The 26,264-nt window shown below is 42.9% G+C and overlaps 1 protein-coding gene across 1 annotated transcript; it reads right to left on the reverse strand.

Moving 5' to 3' along the window:
• Positions 1–2,825: 2,825 nt before the first annotated feature.
• On the reverse strand, positions 2,826–18,099 carry dlc (deltaC). The gene is made up of 10 exons (XM_038692625.1): positions 17,784–18,099; positions 17,102–17,338; positions 16,705–16,765; positions 16,027–16,284; positions 14,697–14,888; positions 12,246–12,415; positions 11,756–11,972; positions 5,561–6,299; positions 5,223–5,337; positions 2,826–4,344 (listed from the first exon to the last, which is right to left on the reverse strand). The coding sequence occupies exons 1-10, from the start codon at positions 17,832–17,834 to the stop codon at positions 4,339–4,341; spliced, it is 2,046 nt and encodes a 681-aa protein (XP_038548553.1). The 5' UTR covers positions 17,835–18,099; the 3' UTR covers positions 2,826–4,338.
• Positions 18,100–26,264: the final 8,165 nt, after the last annotated feature.

Consider the following 26,264-nt stretch of genomic DNA (forward strand, 5'->3'; position numbering starts at 1 on the left):
CAGTCATGTTCAAATAATTTATTTACTCATTTTTATCAAAACAGCATCACACACATGTAAACTTGTTTGTTTATTTTTTATAAGGTAACCCCATGTTCACCTGGACTCCCAAACTTTGAGGCTTGTCCCAATGTCAAATCGTCGAGTACACGAGTGCTCTCTCACAGACGTGTTGATACCTTTATGCGCACTTTCTGTAAGTCTGCATCTGTGCCTGAGGGAATTACCCACAGTTCATAGCATTGTGACGTTAAACACTTGGTTACCAAGGAAAGCTGGAGTAAAAAAAAGTAAACAAACTTGTTGTTTATATGTAAGTGAATGGTGCTGAATTGATAAAAACGAGTAAACTGATTATTTGAAAAATGACCTCCTGTCCGCAGGTACTTTTTAATTAATCAGCTTGCTCGACAAGAGCCTGGAATAAGTTCAAATCAGACAGTCGGTCCCTTCAGTGCCTCAGCCGTGAGGAAAATAAAAAGTCCTAAACCCACAGTGGCATTCAGCTTCCTGTCGGGTGATTAAAGGAAACTGCGTCAGATCAGAGAAAAGACTGATTTCTGCTGGGAGGAGAAGTGGCCATGTGGAATCAGAAGATCGGCAGGAAAAAGAAACTTTAATGTTCAGTTCCCTTTGTGGTGATGATGTGGATGAGGAGTCTCAGGGGAGCCCGAGTGTCCCCTGGATGGACGTTCAGGGTCCACTGACGGGATGTTGGGGCTCATTGGATCGCGTTTGTGATGCGTCACTGTTCCGGTGTGTCGATGTCAACTGGACAAACGACCGAAGCGCCTCATTCGTGGCTCTTTTCTCCACATGTAAACATTTAGAAATGCTAATATTATCGACAAGTGACAAGAACGCACCATCAAAATTCATGATTAATTAGTTTATTCACTTGGTCTTTAGCTACAGACGGCATGTGTTGCTGTCTCTCCTCTGAAGCCTGAAGCACGAGGATTGCTGCAGGTTTCCTTCTGCTAATATTCACTATTTTGGGGGAAACACAGAAATAAAATGAAGAGAAGATGGTGTGCTCGGGAGTAATTAACACAAATAATGCACATCCACAACGTATCTATCACACTATCAGTACGCTCAGCCTGACACATGCGGCGGACATGTAAAGAATCGGACTCTTCGCGCCTCACATGCAGACTTCAGAAGGGACTGAAACACGACACACGGGTGTAACTGTTGCCCTCCATGCATGTGACGTACAAGTGAAGCCCCGACCTCAACGCAACGTTGGTGCTTTGCTCGTTGCCCGTTCAGCAGCAGACGTTCTATAGCAGCCTGGCGCTTAGCAGAGAGTGACCTTTAACCTTTACTCGGCTTGCTGGAAGTGTGTTGGTTTCAGTTTACCCCCAGGTGACACTCAGGAGAGTTCACAGAGCAACCTGAGGACAGGTGTGTGTGTGTTTCAGAGACAAAGCAGGCCAGGTGAACAGCAGGTGAGCCAGAGTCTGAAGTTCTCCCCACTCTCCTGCTGCCAGGGTGCGTGTGTGTTTGACCGCTTGACACGTGGCAGCAGTTACTCATTAACCAAGAGAGGCTGTCTCAATTAACAAAACAGAGAAACTCGAAATCAAGAGGGAAAGGAAAAGAAAAGGAGGGAAAAGGGCCAAATGACAGGGAGAAGGGATTCTGATTCTGATTCTGATTCGAGACCTCTGAATTACATGAACGTACATCTCCAAGTTATTTTGCGTGATTCAGACAGGTGTGGTGTTGGCACTGATGCCTGTTTCCCCAGGGTTTAAGAATGGGGACGTCATCTTTCTGTGATACAGACACAAAAAAGGCGACAAGGGTGGATGAGATGTCTGCAGCTGTACCTGTTGATGTTGTGAGCAAAGTAACTGTCCTCCCAACCAGAAAGCAGCTTCCGTGAACATTAGGTGGACAACATCTGCGCTGTTTCAGACCATTTTAACACACCCAGAAACATTGACTTATATCCTTACAGCTCTGACCAACCATCGCCATCTTGTCCTGTTTGTTAGAGTAGTACAGTAACAACAACAAAAAAAGTCCCGTTACAAGAGCGAATCTCTCCAAACACCACGCTGGCCTCGGAGTAAATGTGATAATCCACTCAGACTGCTGCAGTGATGCTAATCAGCTTCCATGCTGTGTGTTACCGTGTGATAACTGCACGGCTCAGCGTGGATTATCATGAATATTCTGCATGCAGATGACAGAGAAGACTGGATCGGCTGCAGGATTTCAATCTCTATATGTTAGCAGACAACACACACACAAAGCACCATGACCAAAGAGCTTATCAGCAGGTGCTCATCATCCACCACCACCACAGAGAAGTGGTTACACTAGATAACTGCCAGAGAGTAACAACCAATCAAAAGCCTTTTTGATCTTCTGATTACTGCATCTGATGTTATTACCACTTAAACTTGGTTTTTATTATTATCGATCATTTATTGTTATTATTTGTGCCCAAGTGGAGCCACTACTCTAGAAACAAAAAGCCCTGGTTAATTGTTGTGAAATGTTTGACAGAAACAACAAATTTAAATTCTTCTGCATGGAGATTCATTCTGGACTTGAGGAGTAAGTGGACCCTACACTTAGAAAATGTATCACAGATATACATTTTTGCCTTTCTTTCCATAAAATGTCAGGCCTATTCCTCACAGAAATACCACAAATTATTGTTAAAATAACATTTCTGCCGGAGCCACTCCACTAAATTTACAATACGCAGGCTGCAGTTTGCAACAGGAGTAGGGTTGTCTACCTAACATGATGGCCAAAGTCAAAGCACAATAAACACACATAGGAAGAAGTGTGAAACAACACAGTGACGTTAATGTTATTTTCTCCTTTATTTATGAAAAAATATATTTCTTGATTCTGACCGAGACATGAGGCACATAAACATAGACATATATACAATTCTCTTTCATAAATACAAGATTATTTACAAAGGGGAAAATTTAAATAAGAAAACTATATTCCGTAGGATATGTACACATTGCATTGTTTTCTTAAATTAACGAAGACAGCACAAACACACGGCTATACAGGAACAACACATATTTTTGGTATCAAATGGATTAGATAAAAATAAGAAGCAATTTTTAAAAAAACTCTCTTTGGAGTCCTTCAATGGAAAAGTTTCTTTTCTTTAAATATAAAAGGTCGCAGGACAACAGCGGGGAATTTGAATGTTTTCCTGTTTAGTGGCTGTGACTGTGGCTTGTAGAAAAATAATCTTACAACAGTGGGGAAAACACCACTAGAACAGACCTGGACCTTCATCCAGCCTGTGACATTTATGACTTTTCTTTTATTATTTTTATTAATTTTATCCTTAAACTGTTAAAGGTAGATTATCTGGTCATGAGGAGAACATGTAAGAAACAGCTGATTGTTGATAGAGGTACAAACTCTCCCGGATTCACCTGAAACATCATCTAGACTGGGGTTAGAATGGGATAATGATGGATGGATGTCCTCTACATATAATGGATTAAAAAACACATCACAGTAGAAAAGGGCTGGTTCCAGTGGAAATGAATGGGTTAACAGGATTTGAACATGAGATACATATAAAAACCCTCAGTGGCTTCCAGAAGAAACCAGTTCTGCTCACTGTGAGTCCTTCTGGAGTTAATTATAAGAAGAGGCACTTCAGTTTATATGATTGGACGTGATTGTAAGGCTGCTGGCATTCTTCTTCTAACAGGCAACAATGTGATGCTTTACTTCCAAAGAAAGCAAAAATAAAACAAAATGGACGGAGTGATGATAGAAAGCATTTCACAAACTGACCGGTTCAAGCTTTCCGAGATAAATGATCTGTGGGAATGTTCAGGCTGTGCCTCCCATCTCTGTTAGCAGGTCCTCAGGCGATTTGATTGACATGTTGTGAGAGTGTACAGGAAACGGTTGCCACGATGATTCGGGAGCATAGCTAAGGCCCCGGAGTTTTCCGATTGGTGGACAACTGTTTACGTCCCTCTCGTTCACGTTTGATCAAAGGAAAATTCAGATATACAGACAGAAATATTATATTAAGATTTAAAGTATAAAAAAAAGATAAATAGTGCAAATGACGCCAAACATTAAGTCTTTCCTCTTAGCTCTGCCCCGCCGCTGCTCTTTCCTTCTCTTCAGAGTCAGTGTCATCCAAACACTGACAATATCAAAGCAGAAAAGAATGGAAAAACACTTCCTTTCCTTGAGCAGCAGTAATAAATATTAAATAAAAAAAGTGTGTGGAATAGATCCTCTGGGTGAACTGTCCTGGACTAAAAAAATCTCAGCCCCTCAGTGTAGAAGTTCCTCCAGTGGCGCTTTGAAAACTGGAGGTTACACCTGTGAACAAGACAAAGAAACAGCGGTTGGTCATCGGGGTATGGGATGACATCTTTTGGGTCAAACACATGAAAATGCTCGCCAAAATGAACAAATGGACAAATGAACTGTCCATAATATGACTCCTCGCCAAATCTATGTTAAAATGAATTCATCACTAGAAACAAACAAGCCGATTTTAAAAGTCATATTGTTATGTAGCCTTTTTTAGACAAACTAATCACTTTTAACCAAAAACCATATGTATATTTCTTCATTAAAATCTGGTCATTTACTTGACTTGACTGACTTAGCAGTCAGGAAACATTTTCTAATTAAAAACTGGTTTGAGAGTTGACAGAAACTCAAATGATGATTATAAAGCAAATGAATGTGTTGGTTATGAACACGTAACAAACAACATATTATTGTTATTAATTTGCATCTTTGTCTTGCATTCAGAGTTCAGAGATTCTTGAAATGTTACAATATGACGACAATATGATGTATTACTCCAGTCAAACTAATAGATCTGCACATATCTGGAGGTTAACTCAGCAGATAAAAAATATCTGTGTACTCACAGTGCATTGCTGAAACTTTGTGATGAGATCATTATTTAGAATATGAATGAATAAATGAATTATCAGATCAGTATTAGCAATATTATCAGAGTGCTGATAACAATCAGTGTCAGTAAAATAAACAACACACTGATTTGTTACAGTACAGCTGTTAGCTGTTTTAAACTTTCTGATTCTATATTATATATTTTATTTTATATTATTATATTTTATATAGACAAATGGCTGAGTGATCAGACTGCAAGACTGTTCAAACAACACGTGAATGTAATTCAGTGGATCTTTGAGTGAAACTTTGAGTAGACGTGTCCTCACCTCAGTAGCAAACACACACTGCTCCATCTGGTCTGGGATGATGAACACTGGGTGATACAGATTGTCCTTTCCAAAACTGAGAGGAGGAACGATGATGGACGAGTCACACTTCTGTCTGTTGAAAGACAGAGAGAGAGAGAATGTTGCTACAGTGGCAACAACAAAGACTTTGGCAAAAATAACTTTGTGAACACCGGAGTGATCACATAACAGACGACAAACATGCAGCAACCTGTCCTCACAGAACAGACGAGTGTGCCGAGAAGGAAAAGTCAAAAGGACGGGAACACACACACATACACAAACATAAAGCCATGAAACCATCATCAGATCCTTACAGGTCAAACTTGTTCTTGGCCGGGTGCTGCTCCTCTTTCGCCAGGTTACAGTCGGCCATTTTGTTTTTAAACATGGCCATGTTGTCTCCGCCCTTCTCCATCAGAGCTGCATCCTTATTGGACACTTTAAATTGTCCTCCAGAGAGGAGGAAGGCCTCCTTCTCTCTCAGGCTGCCCAGCGGCACTCCTGGTAAGCTCCCGTTATTGGGTCCACCCCCACCGATCACTGCGTTGCGGTTGTTCACTGCCTCCAGGTCGTTCTTCACAGATGTGGAAAGGGCGGTCAGCTTCCTGCCCCGGCGGAGCTGACGCAGAATGTGGATGGCGGCGCACACCAGCAGAGTCAGCGTCACCAGGCCTAGGGCGACAGCGGCGATCAGCGCAGGAGAGACATCGTCTTTCCCGGGCGGTTTTGTAGTCGGCCTGGTGACAGAGTACTCGCAGCGTGCGCCCATGAAGCCCGGCGGACACTGGCACACGGGGCCGGTGAAGTGGGTGTAACAGGTGCCACCGTTGTCGCAGGGGAAGATGTCGCAGGGGCTGGTGCGCACGGAGCAGTCCTTACCGGTGAAGCCGAGTGTGCACGTGCAGGTGAAGTCGTTTATACCGTCGATGCAGGTGCCGGCGTTGCGACAGGGGTTGCCGGCGCAGTCGTCAATGTTGGTCTCGCAGCGAGAGCCGGTGAAGCCTGGCCGACAGCGGCACGTGACGTGTTTACCGTGGTCCAAACACTGAGCGCCTGCAGGGAGACAGAAAGGTTTCAGTTATTAACACACGACTGGTGGAGAGAGACAGGATGTGAGGACAGAATGAGAAGGACGGCTGCTGTGAGCAAAACATCTAATCACATAACAGAAGATGGAGGTTTTATGTTTTATACATCAAATCACAAATGATCTGTTTAGTGCTTCTTGAGAAAGGTTGCTTCACAAGAACAAGAACACTACACATAATAATGAACAAGACAATATCAAACCAAACCCAATAAATGGACAACCTGTAATAAAATGTAAGAGTAAAGAGAAGAATAAACAAATAATGTGATTTTAAACTGCCACTGGATTACATTGCCCTCAGGTTTGTCTGACAGGCTGTAACAGATCTAGAGCAAGAAAGACAGTGACTGCTGGAAGTTACATGTTGTTAACACATTAGGGAGAACAGGGTGCAGCCATGAAGGAAAAACACTTGCTGAAAGCATGCGAAATGTTAAAGGGAGAATCACATGCATATCTGCAAAACTGAATCTGATGTTTACTGGTATGTAAATCGTAAAAATCAGAGGACCAAGAACAGAGCCTTGGGGGACGCTATAGTGTCTCTGCCAGCCTATACCGAACTTAAGAGCTGACCACGTTTTTCAAATACGGAGTTCAAAACAGAAGTCTCCATCCGGACTGAGAGGAGGACGGAGAGAGAGGAGAGAGGGAAAAAAACTTGTTTATTACAACATTTCCTCACAACAGATGCTGCTCCTCAGTAGAGAAATGTGTGCATGATTAGAAACATCCCGAGGAGACATTTTCTATTGTCGCTGCAGCTGACTGTAAAATTATTAACTGAAGAAAGCACTGAAGAGATTTGTGAAAGAGGAAAAACTAAACTGACTCTGTCTATTGTTTGATTAATTATAGTCACATGTTTTTGCAGTGACTTACAGTAAATGTTGCAAATCAATATCTGTTTGGCAAGAGGTAGAGGACCTGAGGACGCTTGTCCTGCAGCGACTGAACTTGTGGGATGTTTACCCCTGACACAGCTCTGAAGGCAAAACGCTGTGTAAATAAAGTCTTGAACCAGCACCATATTTGGTTGTTCTGTGTAGCTGCTGTGTTGCAAGACTGCAAACAGAGCGCAGCTACATCCCACCACTTAGCAGTTATGAGGATGTTTTTTTCCCCCCGAAGTCAGGCTCACTGAGAGGCAGGAATGACTGATTTAAGATAAGCAGGCGGCGGTTTCTACACGCTAATGAGGACCTAAGGGAAGACTGAAGGCTGACTCGGGACCCTCAGAGACGACTCCGCTCAGCAGGCCAGCGATAACTGTATGTTAATTGTAATAATAAGTGATAACGTTTTATTTTATGATGCCAGTTCTCTCAATGGAGCCGTCTGATCCCGATTATCTGTCTGCTCTCAGACAAAAAGTGGGACTGACTGGACTAGACGTCCATCTGACATGAGAACAGCTTTGATGCCAGTGTTTTTACACCTTTTTAATCCTACTGGTTTACGGTTGGACATTTTACAAACCAGCCTTTGGTTTCAACTTGCAGAGATATGAAACTTGTTGCAGATTAATCACAATAAACATTATGCTGGATTTTACTTTTGTCATAACTACGTCATCATACTGATTGATCTAAAAATCCGACCTGAACGGTGTATTCATGAGCTGGTAGGAACATCAGCATTCATTAGGTATGTTGTCACAAAACTAAACCCACAAGAACAAGCCAGCATGGATGATCTGAAAAGGATAATGCTTTCTTGTCTTTCTGACTGACATTTGACAAAAATAAAACTCAGCACACTATTGACTATGATGGATTATTGCTCTGGAGCACGTTACAAGTCTCTGCAAGATTACTTAAAAAAAATGAAAGTAATGTCTGCTTGGGAAAAGGGCAATCAATCTAAAAACTGATGGTAAAGCAGTGATGTAAAAAGAATGCAATTTGTAGTAAATGAGTGAATGACACAGGGTTCACATACATTTTGCGTGCCACAGCGAGGTGCAACGGGCTATATTATCTCATTAAAAAACACTGGTGTAAGGCTCTTTTGGCACGCACACAAGGCACCAGGCATTTCAAGAGAGAAATGAGCCGTGGCTCAGCCAGGCGCTGACGGCTCTATCAGGCTTGGAAATGCTGTCAGTGCTGGATTCATGCCAAAGACGACAGGACGAGTGCAACCAGGTGGAGAAAGAGCGTCGCCAGGGTTACTGCTAAAAAACAACAGGCTTGTTTGTTTGTGTTGAAGGTGATAAGACATGTTCAGAGGCTCCTCCATGACAGCAGTCCAGGAGTCTGTCTGCCCTCCGACGTGAGGCTTTAAATCTAAACATCATGCGTCCATCTCTGCATACATTAACTGGTGGAAATTCTAACTTTGGATCTCAAAACAAGTTTCAAAGCAGTCAGATCGTAAAGCCGGGAAAGTCAGACTGCAGGAGTTTTAATGCCCTAACCGATTTTGAAGTTATATTGCATCACATGTTCTTCTCTCTAATCTCAAACATGCACGCACTACAAGATTTGAAAGTAATGATGCATCACACACTACAGGGTGAATTTTTGTGGCAGAGAGAGTAATGCACCACCTCACGTGAGCTCAAGGGAAGCATGTTCCCTTGATGTTAACAAAACTGATGTGGGGCAACAAGTTGCTGCAGTAATGCTTTGCAGTGTGAAAAAACTAAAGCAAGAGGCAGGATGACAAAAAACAGGTTTTCTGTTCTCCAGAAAAACTGGATCTGCACCCCCAGACCAGATTTCTCCTCCGATTGTCGGGAGGGGAAAATCGGGGATAAATCTACCAAAAACATATGCACTCACATGCAAAAGGGGGCCTCAAATGCTGTCCCCTTTAATACATGTCCCCTCATTTTTTCATTCACAAACTCAGAAGTGTGACGTGAGTTCAGTTACTTTTCTCCTTGCCTATCTTTCCTGTCAATCTGGCAACACAGACACATTTGAGTACACAGTAAAAATAACAAATGACAACATTCACGTGTCATGCCTGACCAGTTTTTCAACCTCTCCTAATGTTTCATGTACAAACAAGATAGATGTGGGACAAAGTCACAACCCAGTTAAATACTACTGCCTTCAAATTCACTTGTACATCCTGTAGATGGAGTCTGAGGAACCAAGCTCAGTGGAGTCATGCAGCTCCCTTTGGCATGTGCACCAACAGAACTTTGAGTGCATTATGTCGTGCACTAAATGACTGAATTACATCCAAGCATGTGCACTGTAAATGTTTGTGTTTAGAAGGCTTAAGCTACCGTTTGCTGTCTCCAAAACTCACTTCCGAATTAATGCACTGCTGTTTGTGATTATTCTACTTTCAGTTTTCGCACAGTTTGGATGTGTGCAAAAACTTGCAGATGGGTTGCACACACAATTACTGAAAAGTTACTATTGCGGTATTTCAAAGAAGCGCTTTTAACTGTATTAAATATGTGTCACGCGATACTTTCTCATGAGGAGACCCAAAACATCAACATTAATGTAAACCCTGCAATGAACATCAATTTAAAAGCTCTTTGGGATACAACAGATTTTACTAAGAAAAGCGCGGCATTAGTGTCTTACCTCACTCTCGCTTTCTGTCTGAGGGTAGCTGACTCAATGAAGTGGACTTTATCTAACATGGATCAGCTCCAACACATTAGCCCTTGTTATTACTAGTGGCCTTTAAACCAAGATAATCATTATTTTTATTTATACCAGATCACTGTTTTAAATGACATTCTGCTCCAATCTAATATAACTAATAGATGTGACACCATCCCGCAATAAGAAATTCACACACTAAGTGCATTTAACTGAATAAATACAGACCGAATCTTAAAAGAAACTTCTTCAGGAAGTAACTGATTCTTCAGGAATGATTTTATGCATTTGCATTTGCATTTCATTAGTTAGGAGGTCGAAGGTCATTTCAGGTAAAGTATAACTACATTTAATTTTTCTTTCCTTAAGTGCTTTCATCTTAACTGTTGGTATGCTAACTTATAAAAATGTATTTCTGCTGGGAACGCTGATCATTCATCACTCACTGTCAACTGTTTCAGTCTCATTTCAGAGTTTATTATTAGTACTGCGACAGACTGCAGTCTTAAATTTATCTTACAGAAGGATCATCTGTAACTGCCCCCGCAGTTTTAATTGCAGCGTTCCACAGGGCTCAACTCGTGGCCCACTTGTCTTTTACTTTTATAATATCAGCAGGAGAAAAGGGATTAACTTCTAGATTTATTTAAAGGTTTAAGTGTACACAATCGTCTCTGAATTAGATCCTATAGAAACAAGTATTCTGGGGTACACGAAGAACTTATTGCAGTCACAACTTTGACAAATCTAAAGCCGTCTCTCATTTTAAAAACAACACAAAAGGTCACAAAAGTCTGTTTTAGACAAACACATTATTTACGTTTTAATGCCAATCAGCGTAGACCACTGATGAAGTAGTTTGTGAATCTTCTGGATGTTCCTTTTGACTTTAACTCTCTGTTGTGGCATCATTTAATCATTATACCAGCCTGTTCTTGTAAACAGTTTGATATTGATTGACATTAGATGAACTGCGGTATATAAATAAATAACTAACTGACTGATAAGCCACCCGTCAGGATATACAGGCATTCAGTCAAGGTCATCGTGAGAAAACTGCGGTTTCACAGAACTGCAAAAAACAATCAGGGCTTTACACTGATGGGAACAAAAAGCCAAGATTCTTAAGATGCATCGATATCTGGAGCTGCTTCACTCGGTATGAAGTGAAAAAGGATTACATGAACTGGTTGAATGCTGGCCACCTGCAAGTCTAAACTAGAAAGTTTAGACAGAGTTGCCTCAACCATCTCCACCGAGCCTCATAGCTTGATTCTTTTAATTCACAAGTCAGAGGCTTGGCGGTTGTTCTGTGGCTCAGATCATTTAACCTAGCTGGCAAGTACTGACAGGACGGTCCCGAAACAAGTGTTTCTGAAATCACATTCCTCAGATGTATGTGGTATGCTGAATGTTTATTCTTTCATCAGCATCAGATTAATGCAGTAAGCACAGGATTGGTCCAACAATCCAGAGGTTAATGGATACACTCTGGCCTTGTTGACAAACAAATGAAATGCAGGAAATTATTTGTTATATGAAAGATTTTGCTAAAATTTGACCTTTTTTTTTCTTCTATAGCTAATAAAGCTTTTTTGAGTGCTCACTTAAATAAATCTTGAAAATGACAATGTTCATATCTCACTGTGTAATAAAGTGACGTAAGTGATCCTGGAATGAGGGTCTACACTGATGCTGAATCCACCTACAAGGCTGCAAAAATACTGTAAAAATAACTTCACCTAAATCAAAATCATTCCACTGTGAAATTACATATATGAGTGGAAGTCTGGCTGTATGATGTTTTAAAAGTAAAAGTAAAAGAAGCGGTTACAGAAGGTTCGTACCATTAGCGCAGGGGTTGCTGCTGCATCTGTCGATCCTCTTCTCGCAGTTGGAGCCGGTGTACCCGGGCGGGCAGCGGCAGCTGTACCCGCCGGCGTCGTTCTCAACACATTTTCCTCCATTAAAGCATGGCCCATCTGCGCATGTCATGGCGCTAATCTCGCAGTTCTTACCGTAGAAGCCCTGAGGGCAGGCACACGAATAATCGTTCTCCAAATCCTGGAGGAAAGACGGGAGGAGAAAAAGAGGTGAGGAGGGAAGGAGGTGATGATTTCTCAGTCCAGGCACCTCTCCTGTAACATGCTTTTATTTAGTTTCCTAATGTTTCTGTCTTTGTCAGATATTATTGAATTAAAATTGTCTTTTTCACTGATTCTGGAACAAAGCTATCTGCTAAATGACCCAAACTTGAAAGTCGATCTAAAAGTTTTGTAGGCTGATCAAGTGTTCTTGATCTCAGTGAAGATGTATGTAGTGTGAAAAGTGACTTACTTTGCAGCTGCCGCCGTTCTTGCAGGGGTTGCTTTTACACTCGTTGGTTTCGTTCTCGCAGTTTGTTCCGGTGAACCCAGGCCGGCAGGTGCAAGTGTAGCTGCCCTGACCGGTGTTGGTGCACGAGGCATCATTCTGGCACGGCTTGTGGTTGGTGCAGTAGTTCAGGTCTGGAGTTAAGAAACAGGATGAGAACAGCAAGGTTAGGTTAGTGACCCACCCCACACTTAGTGTTAGTTATAAGAAAATGTAAGCTATATAATAAAAAGACAAATCAAAACACGAGCCACAAATGGCGCTGGATGTCTTTGTATGGTTTTTTAAGAATTTTAATTCCTTTTCTTATTAACTTATCAACTTTTGAAGACACATGAACATTACTTACATTTCAGTATAACATTTCTTGTAGCTGGTGGAGGTTTTTTGAAACATAAATTAAATGGTTTATAAGGGTTCATGTGTTTTCTGCATAGACATCTCAAACTTGCTTTGTGGTAAATGTCAAAACCTTTCTTTGCCTGATAGAGTCAAATGAGAAATACATTTGTGTGAAACTGCCAAATTAAAGCTGCTATGTAGCAGATGTGATGTTTGTGCTGAACCCTCAAATTTACAGATTCACACCCCCATCAGCTTTTCACCAATAAACTTTGCTAACACAAAGTCCATTCTACAATCTGCTACTGTCTGCTCAGCCTGAAAAACGGTCACGACATTTCCATCCGGGCAGTTTCATACCAAGTCAAACCTTCTCATTCAAATAAGTAAACATAATGTGTAAAGCAAATGTTGTAATGCACAATAATAAAGAGACGTGATAAATCTGAAGGCCAGCAGAAATGATAAAATCATGCAAGCTTTAAGGGGCAACGAACCTGAAAGATCTCACTCTGGAAAGACACACTGAGACACCGATTGGTTATTAGTTTGTAAGCAGTATTATAACCCTTTATAACTGCTGACAGAGCAGCAGAGTAGAATCAAACACATGGCTGTTCCAAGATCACACTTCATGGCTGGTTTAAATGGTAGCTTATAGATGAATGATACTGTATTTAAGCACAGATATATCCTGGACTGTTTTCAGGTAAACAATTGTAAGATATACACCTGGAGCAACTTCCTAATCAGGTGAAAACAAAGGAAAATGGAAGAGGACCAAGGAAGGAGCCCTGAGGCACACCACGGGTCAGCTGATGGAGGCATGCCGTGTTCAGAGAATAAAGACTACATTATCTTTCATATCTAAAAAAAAAAACCTTGTACCGTGGATAAGTTGGCATTTCTTATTTAGGTTATAAAGGTTTCAATGTGACACCTTTAACAGGCAGAAAAGCCTCAGTAATGAAAAAATGTAGTAAAACAGAGCAGATCATGTTGGTTTTGGGAAACCTTTTATTTTTATTTGCTCATATGCAGATGATTAACAACTTTACATTAAAGTGAATTCTGTGGACCCAATACAGAATCTAGTAATGGGTACTTATTCATTTATTCAATGTATTCTGCAAGCAGTGGCAAAAAGCTTAAACTGCACAGGTGCAAAGGTGGTATGAGATGTTATAACCTGATGTTTCCTTTCACTTCCATCACTACTGCTGTTTACGTTTACACAGTTTGTCTTGCAGTTACAATATAACTGTTGTTTACTTAATCAATATAATGATAAACTGGTAGTCCACCCCTACAGATGGGTAAAAGAACACCACTGGAATTTGTGAATAAAAACAGATACTTAAAGGATCACACTGGCATTTGACATTTTGGTTGGAGCATTTAAAAGCGTAGGTGGATTTGAAGTCTAGAAGATTTGGTGAGAGGCTTCGACTTCAGCTGTCAAATATTGTTGTATTCAAGAGCTACGATGTCTGGGTGGGTGGGAAGACAATAAACACATTATTAAATTATTAATGTGCATTTGAATGTCTGAGCTTTTCTTCACCAGCACAGTTTTTTTCTCAGTCTGCAAGTTCATCAACATTTTATTAAACAGTAACAAAAAATAAATATCTATGACGGCAGGATGTTGATGGAAAATCTATCTACGGGAGATTTTAAGTCTCTGCAAGGTGATTTTTATTGAAAGAAATGATTTGATTCTAAATTATACCCAATTATGAAAACAGCTGGAGTCTGATGTGAGACTTATTTAAAGCGCTTCAATGATCAGGCTGGTTAGTAAGTCGACAGTTAAACTGACATGATTTGTGGGTTAGTAGCTACGTTAGTCTGCTTTAACAGCGACAATGGTGAGGGACAACACTCATTATTAGTCATAATCCGTGTGTTTTCAAATTCTCACTACACAGGAAATGCAAAAATGCTTTGTTTTTTGTCCTAAAACTGGTAGCACACCGACCAAAGCTTGTGGATCTTTGAGTGAACCTGTGAATAAACCAGTCACCTGCCTGTCAACCAGACAGGCTGGGCAGTTTTTGAGGATGAACCCACCTTGGTCACAGAACAGGCCGCCCCATCCCTCCTTGCAGTTGCACTGCCAGGGCTGCTGGCAGGTCCCGTGGACGCAGCCGGGGTGACGGGCGCACTGGTCGCAGCGCTCGCCCTGCCAGCCCTGCCGGCACACACACTCCCCGGGATCATCGCAGGTACCGTGATCCTTGTCGCACCCCACTGCACAGATGGCTGATGGGAGGAGGAGAGGGAACGCAGGCAGGGAGGGAAGTCAAAGGAAGAGAGGGAAAGGGAGAAAGGGGGGAGAGAAGGAGAGAATATTACTGTGAGTGCATGTGTGTGTGTGTGTGTGAGTCTCAAGTTCTTCGTTCGAATCACAAAACAACTCCCCTCTCAGGGCCTCTCTCACACACACACACACACACACACTCCCCTACAAGTGCTTGTTAAGTAGTGAACGAAGCAGCTGGCCCACACAACAAAAGCAACACATGCCGTCTCTTTTCACGCAAGGCAGCGCACATTAAGCTCCAGCGCGTGTCCCTGTTAAAGAGGGCGTGCAGGCCGGGGGCCGAGTGGGGGCCGACCAGGGGCCCATTGTTGAGCTCAAAACAAAAGCAGCAGACCTCAGAGCCAACACACACGCTGGAAACGACAGAAGCTCTAAGATCTTTTTTTGTTGTCCTCCACAGCCACCAGGGCCAGCGATGGCGTTGACAACTGCTTGACTTAACAATTTCAAGGCCGCTGGACAAAAAAATTAAGCGCCAAGCCCCCCCCCAACCTCCTTGCTCCCAGTCTGAAGAAACGTTAGAATAAAAATGGAGGGAGAGGCGAGGAGGAGGAGGACGAGGACGAGGGGTCACACTACTGTTAGAAATGCATTTTACAGGCCATGTCACCGCCTTTTATTTATTATCCAAGTTAAAAATAACCTTCATTGCTGTCTGGAGAATCAAAGCAATGAACCCCCTCAGGACGCTTTACAAATATCACAACTTCCTGACATCCCAACAGAGTCATTGCTGAGTGCTACAGACAAACTGTAAGTCCTTACATATTAGAGGATTATTTCAAAAATATTAAATCGATACTATAGCAAATAAAATACTTTTTAATATCATAATGCACTTTAAGTTCACTATTAGATTGTGAAGACACAAATTAAACCCACAATGCCATATTATAACAACATGATGATGTCTTCAAGGATCATTCTGGTGGTTTTGGGCATGTTTGAGAATGAAATAGCAAACTCTTTACACAAGCACCTGACAGCTGTGATTTGAACACGGGTTAAAGTCTTCCCCGCACCACAGAGACAGGGTTTAGTTACAGGGAGCAGGGAAAGTTCAGTGTTAACACTTACGGGTACCACAGTACTCGCCCATCCAGCCCTCCAGGCAGTGGCGGTTCCCATCGTCGTCGCAGGTGAAATGGCCGAAGGTGTCGTTGCGGGGCCGGCAGTAGGCGGAGCAGGCGGAGCCGTAGTAGTGGTCGTTGCACACCACGTGGTAGGAGTAGCGTAGCTCGCTCTGGTTGCCGAACTGCACGTCCTGGGACCATTCCTCCCCGACAGTCAGCCTGCGGCGGGTCGCCATCCGGCTGATGAGGTTGTTCTGGTTCTCTGGGTGAACGAGAGAAGAGATGTCAGAATTTATTGTGTGTCAGATACCTAAGGGCTTATTTTTAGAGGGAGTGGTTTGTTACATCCTGAATATGTGTTAAACAGTTCAAATAATGCAAAAACTCTTTCATATTCTAGAATCTTCTTTGGGGAGTTTATGTTTGTGTGATCTGATAGTGACCTCCTGTGGCATCTCTTCCATTTCACTGATGCTCTATAGTAAGTCTGTGGTACTCAAAGCAAGTTTTATAGATGTAGTTTTCACGGCTGAACTCCTGCATTAACGTTTGTTTACTTTAAGCAAACAGGAACTGTCCTCTCCAGGCGGTGTGTGCGTGTGTGTGTTTGTGTGTGTCAAGTGGAGACAGCGCCTGTGTCGCCGCCTGGCGGTGAAGCAGCGACACTGCAGCAGCAGTTTACCTGTAGGCTCGAGGCCAGAAGACTCCGCGTTCCAGGCTTCAATGATCAGAGAGAAAGTCCCCTGAAATGAGTTAGACCGGATCAATTAATGAGCAGACCTATCAGGCAAGGAATGGTTGCACCTGCATGTGCGTTGCGTGACTGTTTGTCCTGCAGGACAGTCATTTTTTATTCGTATGGTTCAATATCGTCCTTCTATGTTATCTGTGTGTTTAACAAGCTGAAAACTTCGCTCCTTCAGTCTTGTAGCTGCATACTCTTAACCTTATTTGTGGACAAAGAGGTAGATATAAGAAAGTATTTATCAAGAGGAACGTGGAACACGCAGAATTTTGGAGGACTAAAGGTGTTAAAACTCAGACTTTTGAAGAGAACCCGTGTGATTTTCGTCACCTACCGGCCACTTGAAGTGAAAGGGCACCCTGATGGGCGCGCTCTTGGAGATGGAGTCGGAGTCAGCGCCGAAGATCTGGGTGAGCGCGGTGCCGTATGTGCACGGCGGCTCCGGGTTGATGACGTCCTGCGAGTGCTTGAGACACACGCGGAAAAATATCTGGCAGTCCTGGGACTGGCAGACACCGCGGGAGCTGCTGAAGGAGTCGATCTTCAGCTCGAAGACCCCGGAGGAGAGGGCCTGAGAGGGGCAGAGGAGTGGGGGAGGGAAGGTTCAAACACTGAGTAGAAATAAAATATCACCGGATGTGAGAAAATAATAGATGATGAAGAAAATACACAGAACACAAGCAAACATGCATAAAGGTTAAAATACGTTAGCATATTCAATGAAACTTCCGTTCTTGTAATTTCTGCAGACATCGATTGGTATTAGTGACTTCTGACTCTCTGCACTGCATCATTTACCAGTTAGGTATGCAAAAATATGTGAAATTAAATGTAGGTAATATAGTTTCCGCAGAAATGAAGTAAAACTATAAAAGGAGGTCGGCGCGCTGCGCGTAAAAGCGCCCGTCTCCAAAGCTCCCCGCGTCACCAGCAACCAGCACAGAAAAACCCCACCGCGGTTGTGAAGTGAAAAAAGTAAGCTGACTTCCCGCAAGTGTCCTGGCAGTGCTACTCACCGTCTGCGCTGATACAAACAGCAGGAGACACGACAGTAACAAACGGGCCATAGCGTGTCGGCACGGGGCGTCCAGGACAGAAAGCGCCGGAGGTCCACGGAACGTAAATTTATGCGTAAAATCCAAACGGGTCCGAAGGAGGAAAACAGAGAGCGTCGGCTGAAAAAAATATAAAGAGTAAAAACGCTCTGGGAAGGAATTAAAAAACAGCTTCAAAGTCAGAGGAGCAGTCAGTGTGTGGCTGGATGCATAAACAAAGACATGTGGGTAAAGATCCGCTCGGCTGCTGAACTCTGGACTGTGGCAGCTGCGGTTACACCTCAGCTTTATAAGAGTAGGAGGGGGTAGGATTGGGGTGAGAGGGGGGGGGGGGGGGGGGGGGCGCTGCAAAAAATATCCACCTGAAGAACAAGTCCTGCCGCAGCGACACGCGCGCTGCGCTGTGACTGAACTTGGCTCATTCAAACCGAAACTTTTCTTCAAGTCACTTCAAAGGAAAACAATGTGAGGAGTTAAAGTCCCTGTCAAACAAGTGCCATCGGCCTGGGGGCAGAGACGACTGCACGAGACGTGTACTACCCTTCAGATTCCCATCAGCCAAAAGTTATTGTTTTATTTTAAAATGTTTGTTGGATCTTTCCAGGCAGCCGTTGGTTTCTATTCCTGTTCCGGACAGCAGGCGCGACCTGCACAGACATGAACCGCGAAGCTGCTGATAAGAATCTAACTCGGTGCTGCATGAGTTTAAAAAAGTCTGTCAAAAGGAGAAATGTAACATGAGACATTATTTCCTGCAGCCAGTTGTCTACACGCTGCAATGGTGTGCACAGTGTAAGCTGAACTAAAGTCAGGGGGAAAGGGGACATTTCTTGCAGTGTGGAGTGCCAAGGAGTCTTCTAGGCAACCATGCGTGCAAACAGGGGCCCCAGCTTGGATTCGCTTTCACCACCGAGGGGGCAATTACAGCGGGGCAATCGAACAAACTGTCAGGCGACAGCAGCTTGAGCGGCCAAACGCTCCTTTTACTGCCTCCCCCGGTCAAAGCAGCACGTTCACACACCGACACGCGCTCATTTCGCGGTACTGTAATTACGGCTTTTGTCAAGGGAGTCTGGCGAATTTGCGGAGAGAGAAAGTTTCTGGTTAAACAAAAAGGATTGAGCTCTTTTCCATAATGATGTCAGACTCTTGTGACAACAGCCTGTCAACAAGCACTTTAGTGGACGCGCTTTGAGGGAGCGCAGGGACAACGCAGCAGTTTCGCTGTTCACGCAGTACTGGATCACTTAGAAAAATGTTGTCCTAATCAGTGACGTAGACCAAACAAACAAACAAAGAACCAAGGGGCATTAAGGCCCAGGTCGCAAAATCCAGATGTTACCCTTTGAGAACAAATAGGTAAAGTTCTCCTGTTTTTAGATGCTCAGCAAGAAAACGCAGTGCAGATGTTTCAGCTATAACCAAACTCTACTTATTCTACTGTAAGATACTTCAAAGGGGGGTTAAAATGCAACATAAGGTACACATGTACATGGATTACCAAGATTTGTCAGAAAAGTATTGATCAGATCAGCATTTATAGTTTGAAATGATGGAGTTCAACCTGAATACTTGAAGAAATATAAACCTACTTTACTAAAAACGTCAGTATGGAGACACAGAAACTGCAAGTCACAGTCCGAAGATTACAGAGATATGATGTGCTCATTACAAAACCACCTTTCTGTTCGCTTCCTCCTGTCCGGGTAGGGGAGGCGCTGGGGGGGGGCAGAAGCATTTCTGTTTGGAGACTTCAGATACATTTTGTTGAAGTGTGTGTGTGTGTGTGTGTGTTGGGGGTCCCAGCTGTGTTATAACCCCCCCCCCCCTTCAGAGTGTGTAGCTGCTCTGATGTCATTAACATGAATCACATTTCTGGATACTTATTTACTGAGGAGGAAGTAAAACACACTCGCCCTGAATTCAGTAAACAGGTGCAGTAATGCAAAGTAACTGGACATCAACTCAGGTACTGCGACCAATGTGTATACAGTCTTGAGGTACTTGTACTTAACTTCAATAATAATAACCTTTTCCCCAGTTTATACATCTACTCCACACTTCAGAGGGGCTTTTTCCCCTTTTGTGATTGGCTATGAACAGTCGCATAGTACACAAAGTACACACAGTACACAGTATATATCCACAAGTGTACCACTCAACCGGAACGCTGAGACTGAATATTACACTTCAGTGCGACTGCAGGGTGGTTTTCTTGGAGTAAAAAACTCTCTTACAGGTGAAAAACAAGTATAGGCTGAAAACTGTAGTTTCTGCTTAAGGTAGTGCAGCAGTAATGACATTGTGTTACTATGCAGCAGTGTGTTAAACCGGCCAGCAGAATAAGATCATATTTTCCTTTATTAATCCCACTTACCTGAAGTTTAGGCAGCACAGAGGAGAGAACATTCTGGTACATGTATAAATATAATCACAGTCAATATAGGATAACAATTATTTACAAGTCAAAATTATAACCAAGGCTGAAGAATACAGTCATTGAAATAAACTCCACCTTAACAGCTGCAGCATTAAAGTGATGAACACATGAGAGCAATAATAATTATAAATATTATACAGATGTAATGTGTCACGTGACTCAGAGTCTGGCTGCTTTATACAAAAACTATTATTATCGAAATATACCAAAAGTAAAGCCGTCAGTGTGTGTGTGTGTGTGTGTGTGTGTGTGTGTGTGTGAGTGAGTGAGTGAGTGAGTGAGTGAGTGAGTGAGTGAGTGAGTGAGTGAGTGTGTGTGTGTGTGTGTGTGTGAGTGAGTGAGTGAGTGAGTGAGTGAGTGAGTGAGTGAGTGAGTGTGTGTGTGTGTGTGTGTGTGTGTGTGTGTGAGTGAGTGAGTGAGTGAGTGAGTGAGTGAGTGAGTGAGTGAGTGAGTGAGTGAGTGAGTGTGTGTGTGTGTGTGTGTGTGTGTGTGAGTGAGTGAGTGAGTGAGTGAGTGTGTGTGTGTGAGTGAGTGAGTGAGTGAGTGAGTGTGTGTGTGTGTGGGTGGGTGTGTGTGTGTGTGAGTGAGTGTGTGTGTGTGTGTGAGAGTGAGTGTGTGTGTGTGTGTGTGTGTGTGTGTGAGTGTGTGTGAGTGAGTGTGTGTGTGTGTGTGGGGGGGGGGGGGGGGGGGGGCTTGCTGACAAGCTGTGTGCTCGCGACCCACCTCGCCCTCTACTGTCATTCTAATGAGGGCAGCGCGTGCCTCCGCTGGCCCTGACTTCAACCCCGCACCCCACCGACGGCACGAGGCACGCTTCACACACACACACACACACACTCACACACACGTGACAAAAGCAGCACACAGATGAATAATATGATATAAACCCGCACGCGGACTATAAACAACGATTCTAACAATGAATGTAAGTTGGCTTCGCGCGCGCGCGTCCCCTTCTTATTTCCCACAAACAGGCGCGGTATTTTTGCCTTAAAGTCCTTCACCTGAGAAACACAGGTGAGTTCAACCTGAAGACTTTTAAAGCACTAAACTGTCGCTGCGCAGAAGAAACAGGAGATCTCAGTAATGAGACGCACGCGCCCGTCCATCAGACATAGGCTACCAGCTCTGCAGCACGCGCAGCTCCCTGGAGAACTCAGGGGACGCGTGCACACAACACCAGGAAGCATCAGCCGACAATATGCACATATTCGATTGCGCGCCATCTGCTTATCGTCGACCCCCCCCCCCCCCCCACACTCCTCTCAGGTCGTCAGATTCCACAAAAGCACGCCACGCGCTCAGAAGGAGATTTTTATCGGAGCTTTTACCGTCTCCACAAAGGACCCTGTCACTTTGGTCCGTCACGCGCACGTCAGCGCGTGCCCAACAGTGATGTTCGGACAGAGTGGAGAAGGTTTAATATCCCAAATAACAGATGTGACTCATTTCCAGGTGTCTTTTTGCCCGTTATATCAGAAACAGGCCTGTGTTGAGGTCACACACCTGCGGGCTGCTCACCTGTGTGGATACAAACGCAGGTCTTTAATTGGCTTTAAATTAGACACATCACTACGTCCTTATTAAGTTTTACTTTCCCTGAATGTTCCTTTGTAAACTTCCTTTTCGTTTCATCCATCTATCGATCTGTACCCTGCGCACCGTTTGTCCCCCAACACGTGCCCAAATGGTCCGAAAAGAGGCGGCACGAGCTTTTGTTGAGGTGAGAGAACACAAGGCGTGTGCCGCGTGGCCGAGGGGAGGAGGGTGGGGGGGCTGAGCCGTGGGAAAGTCCGCTGAGGTGTGAGCGGAGGGAGCTGAACCAGGCGTCAAGACTGACACCTGCACAGACATGCGCAGACCGCCAAACGGGTGACTGTTCTCTTGGCCCCGCCCTCTCTTACCTAACAGAGACAGAAGGTGAAAGATGATCATTTTTATTGATGAATAATGATTTACAAATGATTTCACAAAGCTTCAGTTTGTTCCTAAAATTTGCTGTATTTATTTTTAAATAAATAACTACATTCTGTCAGACACTTGCGGAGGGTGGGAACAAACCTTTAGAGTGTTTATTATCAGAATATATTGATCTCAAGTTTCAGATGCTCGCCTGCACAACATCAAGGAATTCTAAATCTAAGAACATAATAACTGGGTATTAGTGTATTTGAATGAAACAAATAAACGATGCTTTAGGCTGCATTCTGTGTGAATCTGTGTTGTTGGGGGGGGGGGGGGCATCCTGAAGGTGCTAGTTTTCAGACCCTGCAGTCTGTTAACTCTGCTAGCCTGCTGTTAGCATCTGACAGCAAAACAATCCTGAGCTGCAGGGGGCCAAATGGCCTCGGAGCTGCCTCATGTTCCCAGGTTCACACCTTCAGGCTGAAATGTAGCTGTGACCTAAAATAAAATATGTTTCTAAAATAAAATACACTCAAGTAGCTTTTTACCTTCTCAAGGTGGAGAAGGAAATGATGTGAGTTTCATTGATCTGCAGCAAACACACCATGAAGACCTGACCGACACCTGCTCTGAGGAAAGAGCTCGAGCTGCTTCTTTGCAGGTAGGTGTGAGCCCCGCCCCCCTCCTCCCGCCACTTGTTCCCTCCTTTCAGGAGTTTCTACAAAACAAAGCAATTAACATGTTTTATAAGGCGGAAGACACGCGCCTGCGCGCGCACACGACAGAAGCATTTTAACATGTGCGCGCACACTTCAGCGCCATTAACATCTGTTCATGTAAAAGAATCAGTAGAGCTTCCTCACGTTAAATACACACATGTTCACATTATAGTGCTCCTTTTAGTCACGTGTTTTATCACTTTAGTTAAATATCTTTCAGCTCTGATGAGATGTAAAAACTTCAGGTGCAGTATTTACTCAGTGCTACTGAGAAATATATTTATATTATATAATTACTTTACAGCTTTCACATTTAAAACCTGTGATCAGTTTAGAAAAATGCTGTGTGCCCTGTAATTATTTCAAATGAGCTTCACATACACCAGCTACAATATCAAAATGCCGCTGAATCAGTAATAATAATTCATTGATACCGTACAGTTTGATAATAGACTAAATAATAAAACACATTTAGCTTCCATGAAAAAGGCAGGACGTTTACTTGGCAGTTAATTTAATAATAATAATAATCTTTATTTATGGAGCTGTTCCTCTGGAACAGACCTCTGCCCGAGGATCTCCAGGTAGGTGCCGGTGCGTAAGGGACCAAAAGGTCAGAGACAGCAGGGAGGGAGGCCACGAAGACGCTGAAAAGTAATCAATAACATTCTGTGTTCTTTGTTCTGGTTAAAAGTCTGACGGCTGACTTCTGTTCAGTCTGCAGTCGATCAAGATCTAAAAAAGTATGCGAATACTTCTTCAGCCCAGACCATGATGACCCCTCACAGGACAGGTAATCAGAAATGATGCAAGTGCTTCACGAAAGGAGGCAGACATCGAGCTGAAAACGCACAAATACTAAGACGGGAGAAAGTCTAAACGAAAGCAAATCTAAAAAAGTTCAGGAGCTCCAACCTCAAAGTCACTTCTTCTATCTTATTTTGTCTGGAACCAGGAACAACCAACAGACCCCGATCAGAGCTCAGGGTCCTGATGGTGATCCAGGGCTGCAGGGGCTCTAAACCTGATCACAAGAGTCTGAATGTGACAGGGAGCAGTGTCACGTGACTTTGGACTTATTGTGAGCGTAGGCACCAAATGTCCTCTGCGTGAAGGCAACAGATTAGTTGAATTGTTCCGAAGACGTGTGCCCTCACGTCATCACAACCTTTACTGCAACTAACAGCTCTTTGGTCCAGAAGGAGAGTTAGCCGGTGGTCCGCTACTTTCAACTTCTAATCTGTGACATCAGGATTTTTAAAAACACTTCTGCAAACACCTCATTAAATCAATCACTGTAGAAGGTGCGCATGCTTCCCTCTGAAGCCTCCAAACTCCACCGAGTCCTCAGTTTATATTCGAAACAGCTTTGGGTAAATAAGAGCAGCAGAGAATCTCCGTGAAGATCAGTTCACGTGGACGAGAAGGCAGGTTGATCCTCCTCCTTCTGACTGAACGAAGTACAAAGAGGAAAGTTGCTGCTCCAGTTCATTTAAAGAGAGCACGCTGCTCTTTGTTTTCTTTCCAAAATAGGGTTTATGATGTTGTAAGAGCCTTTTATTGGGCGTAATTTATTTTCAATAAAGAATCTGGCAGGACTGTGGGTTCACTTTATGTGAAGTTGGAGCTGGTGAGTGTTCCGGCTTTTTTATTGCAAAGTTTTCCCTATTTGTACATTTGTGTACCCAGGATGCCCCACGGGACTCATATATGCTTCATTTTTGTGAGTGGGTCTGCTGCCCCTTATGGTTTGCCCTTGGAGCACAAATGAACCCCAACTCCTCATGTCCCACGGGAGACATCAGCCACAATTATAACCAGTCAAGCCTTTGCTTAAGTACAAATCATGACATGTCCTCTCCTCTCTGCTGCTGTTGCCTTTAAATATAGCAAACATGTTGAAAATAAATCTTTCAACTTTCTTAAAACGTTCATAAAACTTCAAAAATCACAGTCAGACAAAAAGCAAAACTTCTCAATCAGAAAACAAATCAAAATGATCAAAATGGACTTTAGTCAAAATTATAAGATTCAAATTTTAAGATTTAAATAAATCAGAATTATGGGAAACAAAGCAAAAAATTCTACTTAGGTCAAAAATAAACAAGTTCAAATGAATGAGAAGCAAGAACAAGTTGTATGATACGAAGTATCACTGAGTAACAATTCACTTAAAAAGTGAGACAAAAGGAAAAATTCTGGTTCAGTGAAAAGTTTAATAAAATAAAAATAATAATACGGACTTTCAAAGTCAAAATTCTGACTTTTAAGATTTAAATAAATCAGTTATGGGATGGAAAGCAAATATTTCGACTTAGGTCAAATACTTTAAGTCAGAATTGAAACTTTGACAAATGAGATGCAACAAACTGCATGATGCAAAGTTAAAATGCTGAAACACAGTTCAGTTAGAAAGTGAGAGATAAAATGAACTTTTCTGATTCAGTAAAAAATTGAAATAAATTAAAAATACACTATAAAGTAAAAGTTTCAACTTCAGTCAAAAGTATGATACACAATAAAAATGTGCACTCTAGTTGAAGCATTTAGGTTTCAAAGTCTAAATTAGGACTAAACGTTTCAATAAATCAATGAAATACTAAGAAAATTCTGAAAAAGCTTCTTATTTCATTTTCATACATCTGAATTTTGTCACATAAGTTTGACTTAGTATCTCATTATTTTTTATGCCCAAAGTATTTTTTTAATCATCCTGACTCATGGAATCAGTTTTTTTTCCTGGCAGAATATGGCAAACTCAACGTAGGTCTGGTGAAGATCCAGAGCTGCTGGTTGAAGGTGGGAATCACCCCTGCTGCTCGTGTTCCTATATTTGTGCCAACAATAGGTTCATCGTTTCCCATCATTCCCTCTGGACACGGACGCCAGGCTAATGAGGCCGGGGGATCGCGGCATTTCGGAGGCGATAATTGTCCCGACACCTTCACAGGATTTAAAGACGGGCGGTGGTGGTGAAGCAGGAATCCAACAGAGGGGAGACCAAAGAAAAACAGATTTACAGGTTCAAGGCACCGCTGGGTTTCTGCTTTAAATCCAAGAATGTTAAAGATTCCTGCGGTTTCCATCTTTTGTTTTCCCATAGATTAAACATATACAGGAGGACTCACATGTTCCCTTTAAACCTGGAGCCTGGAGAGGTAAACAGATTCTTTACAGTGGTCTCTCTCTTTCCTTCTGTACGCCCCACAGAGGTAAGATTACTTACAGAAGCTAAGACGCTGTGATATATCGGATTCTAAGCGAGACTCAAGGATCTTCAGCCATTAAAGGCGTTGTTTGTTGAACATTATTTGGACTTCTGTACAGAACAGGATGGTTTGAGTGAGAGAATATTTTAAAATGTGGTCGTTTTTAGAA

This window comes from Micropterus salmoides, unplaced genomic scaffold (assembly GCF_014851395.1).
Source record: "Micropterus salmoides isolate LMB-PRFRI ecotype aquatic unplaced genomic scaffold, ASM1485139v1 Ms_hic_scaffold_3, whole genome shotgun sequence".
In the NCBI taxonomy this organism is placed as follows: Eukaryota; Metazoa; Chordata; class Actinopteri; order Centrarchiformes; family Centrarchidae; genus Micropterus; species Micropterus salmoides.

Coding starts and splice junctions, on each gene's coding strand:
- dlc (XM_038692625.1), bottom strand. CDS start 17,834: ATGGCCCGTTTGTTACTGTCGTGTCTCCTGCTGTTTGTATCAGCGCAG. Junction 6,300..11,755: donor CAGCAACCCCTGCGCTAATG/GTACGAACCTTC, acceptor GTCTCCCTGCAG/GCGCTCAGTGTTTGGACCAC. Junction 5,338..5,560: donor GCCAAGAACAAGTTTGACCT/GTAAGGATCTGA, acceptor GTCTTTCAACAG/ACAGAAGTGTGACTCGTCCA.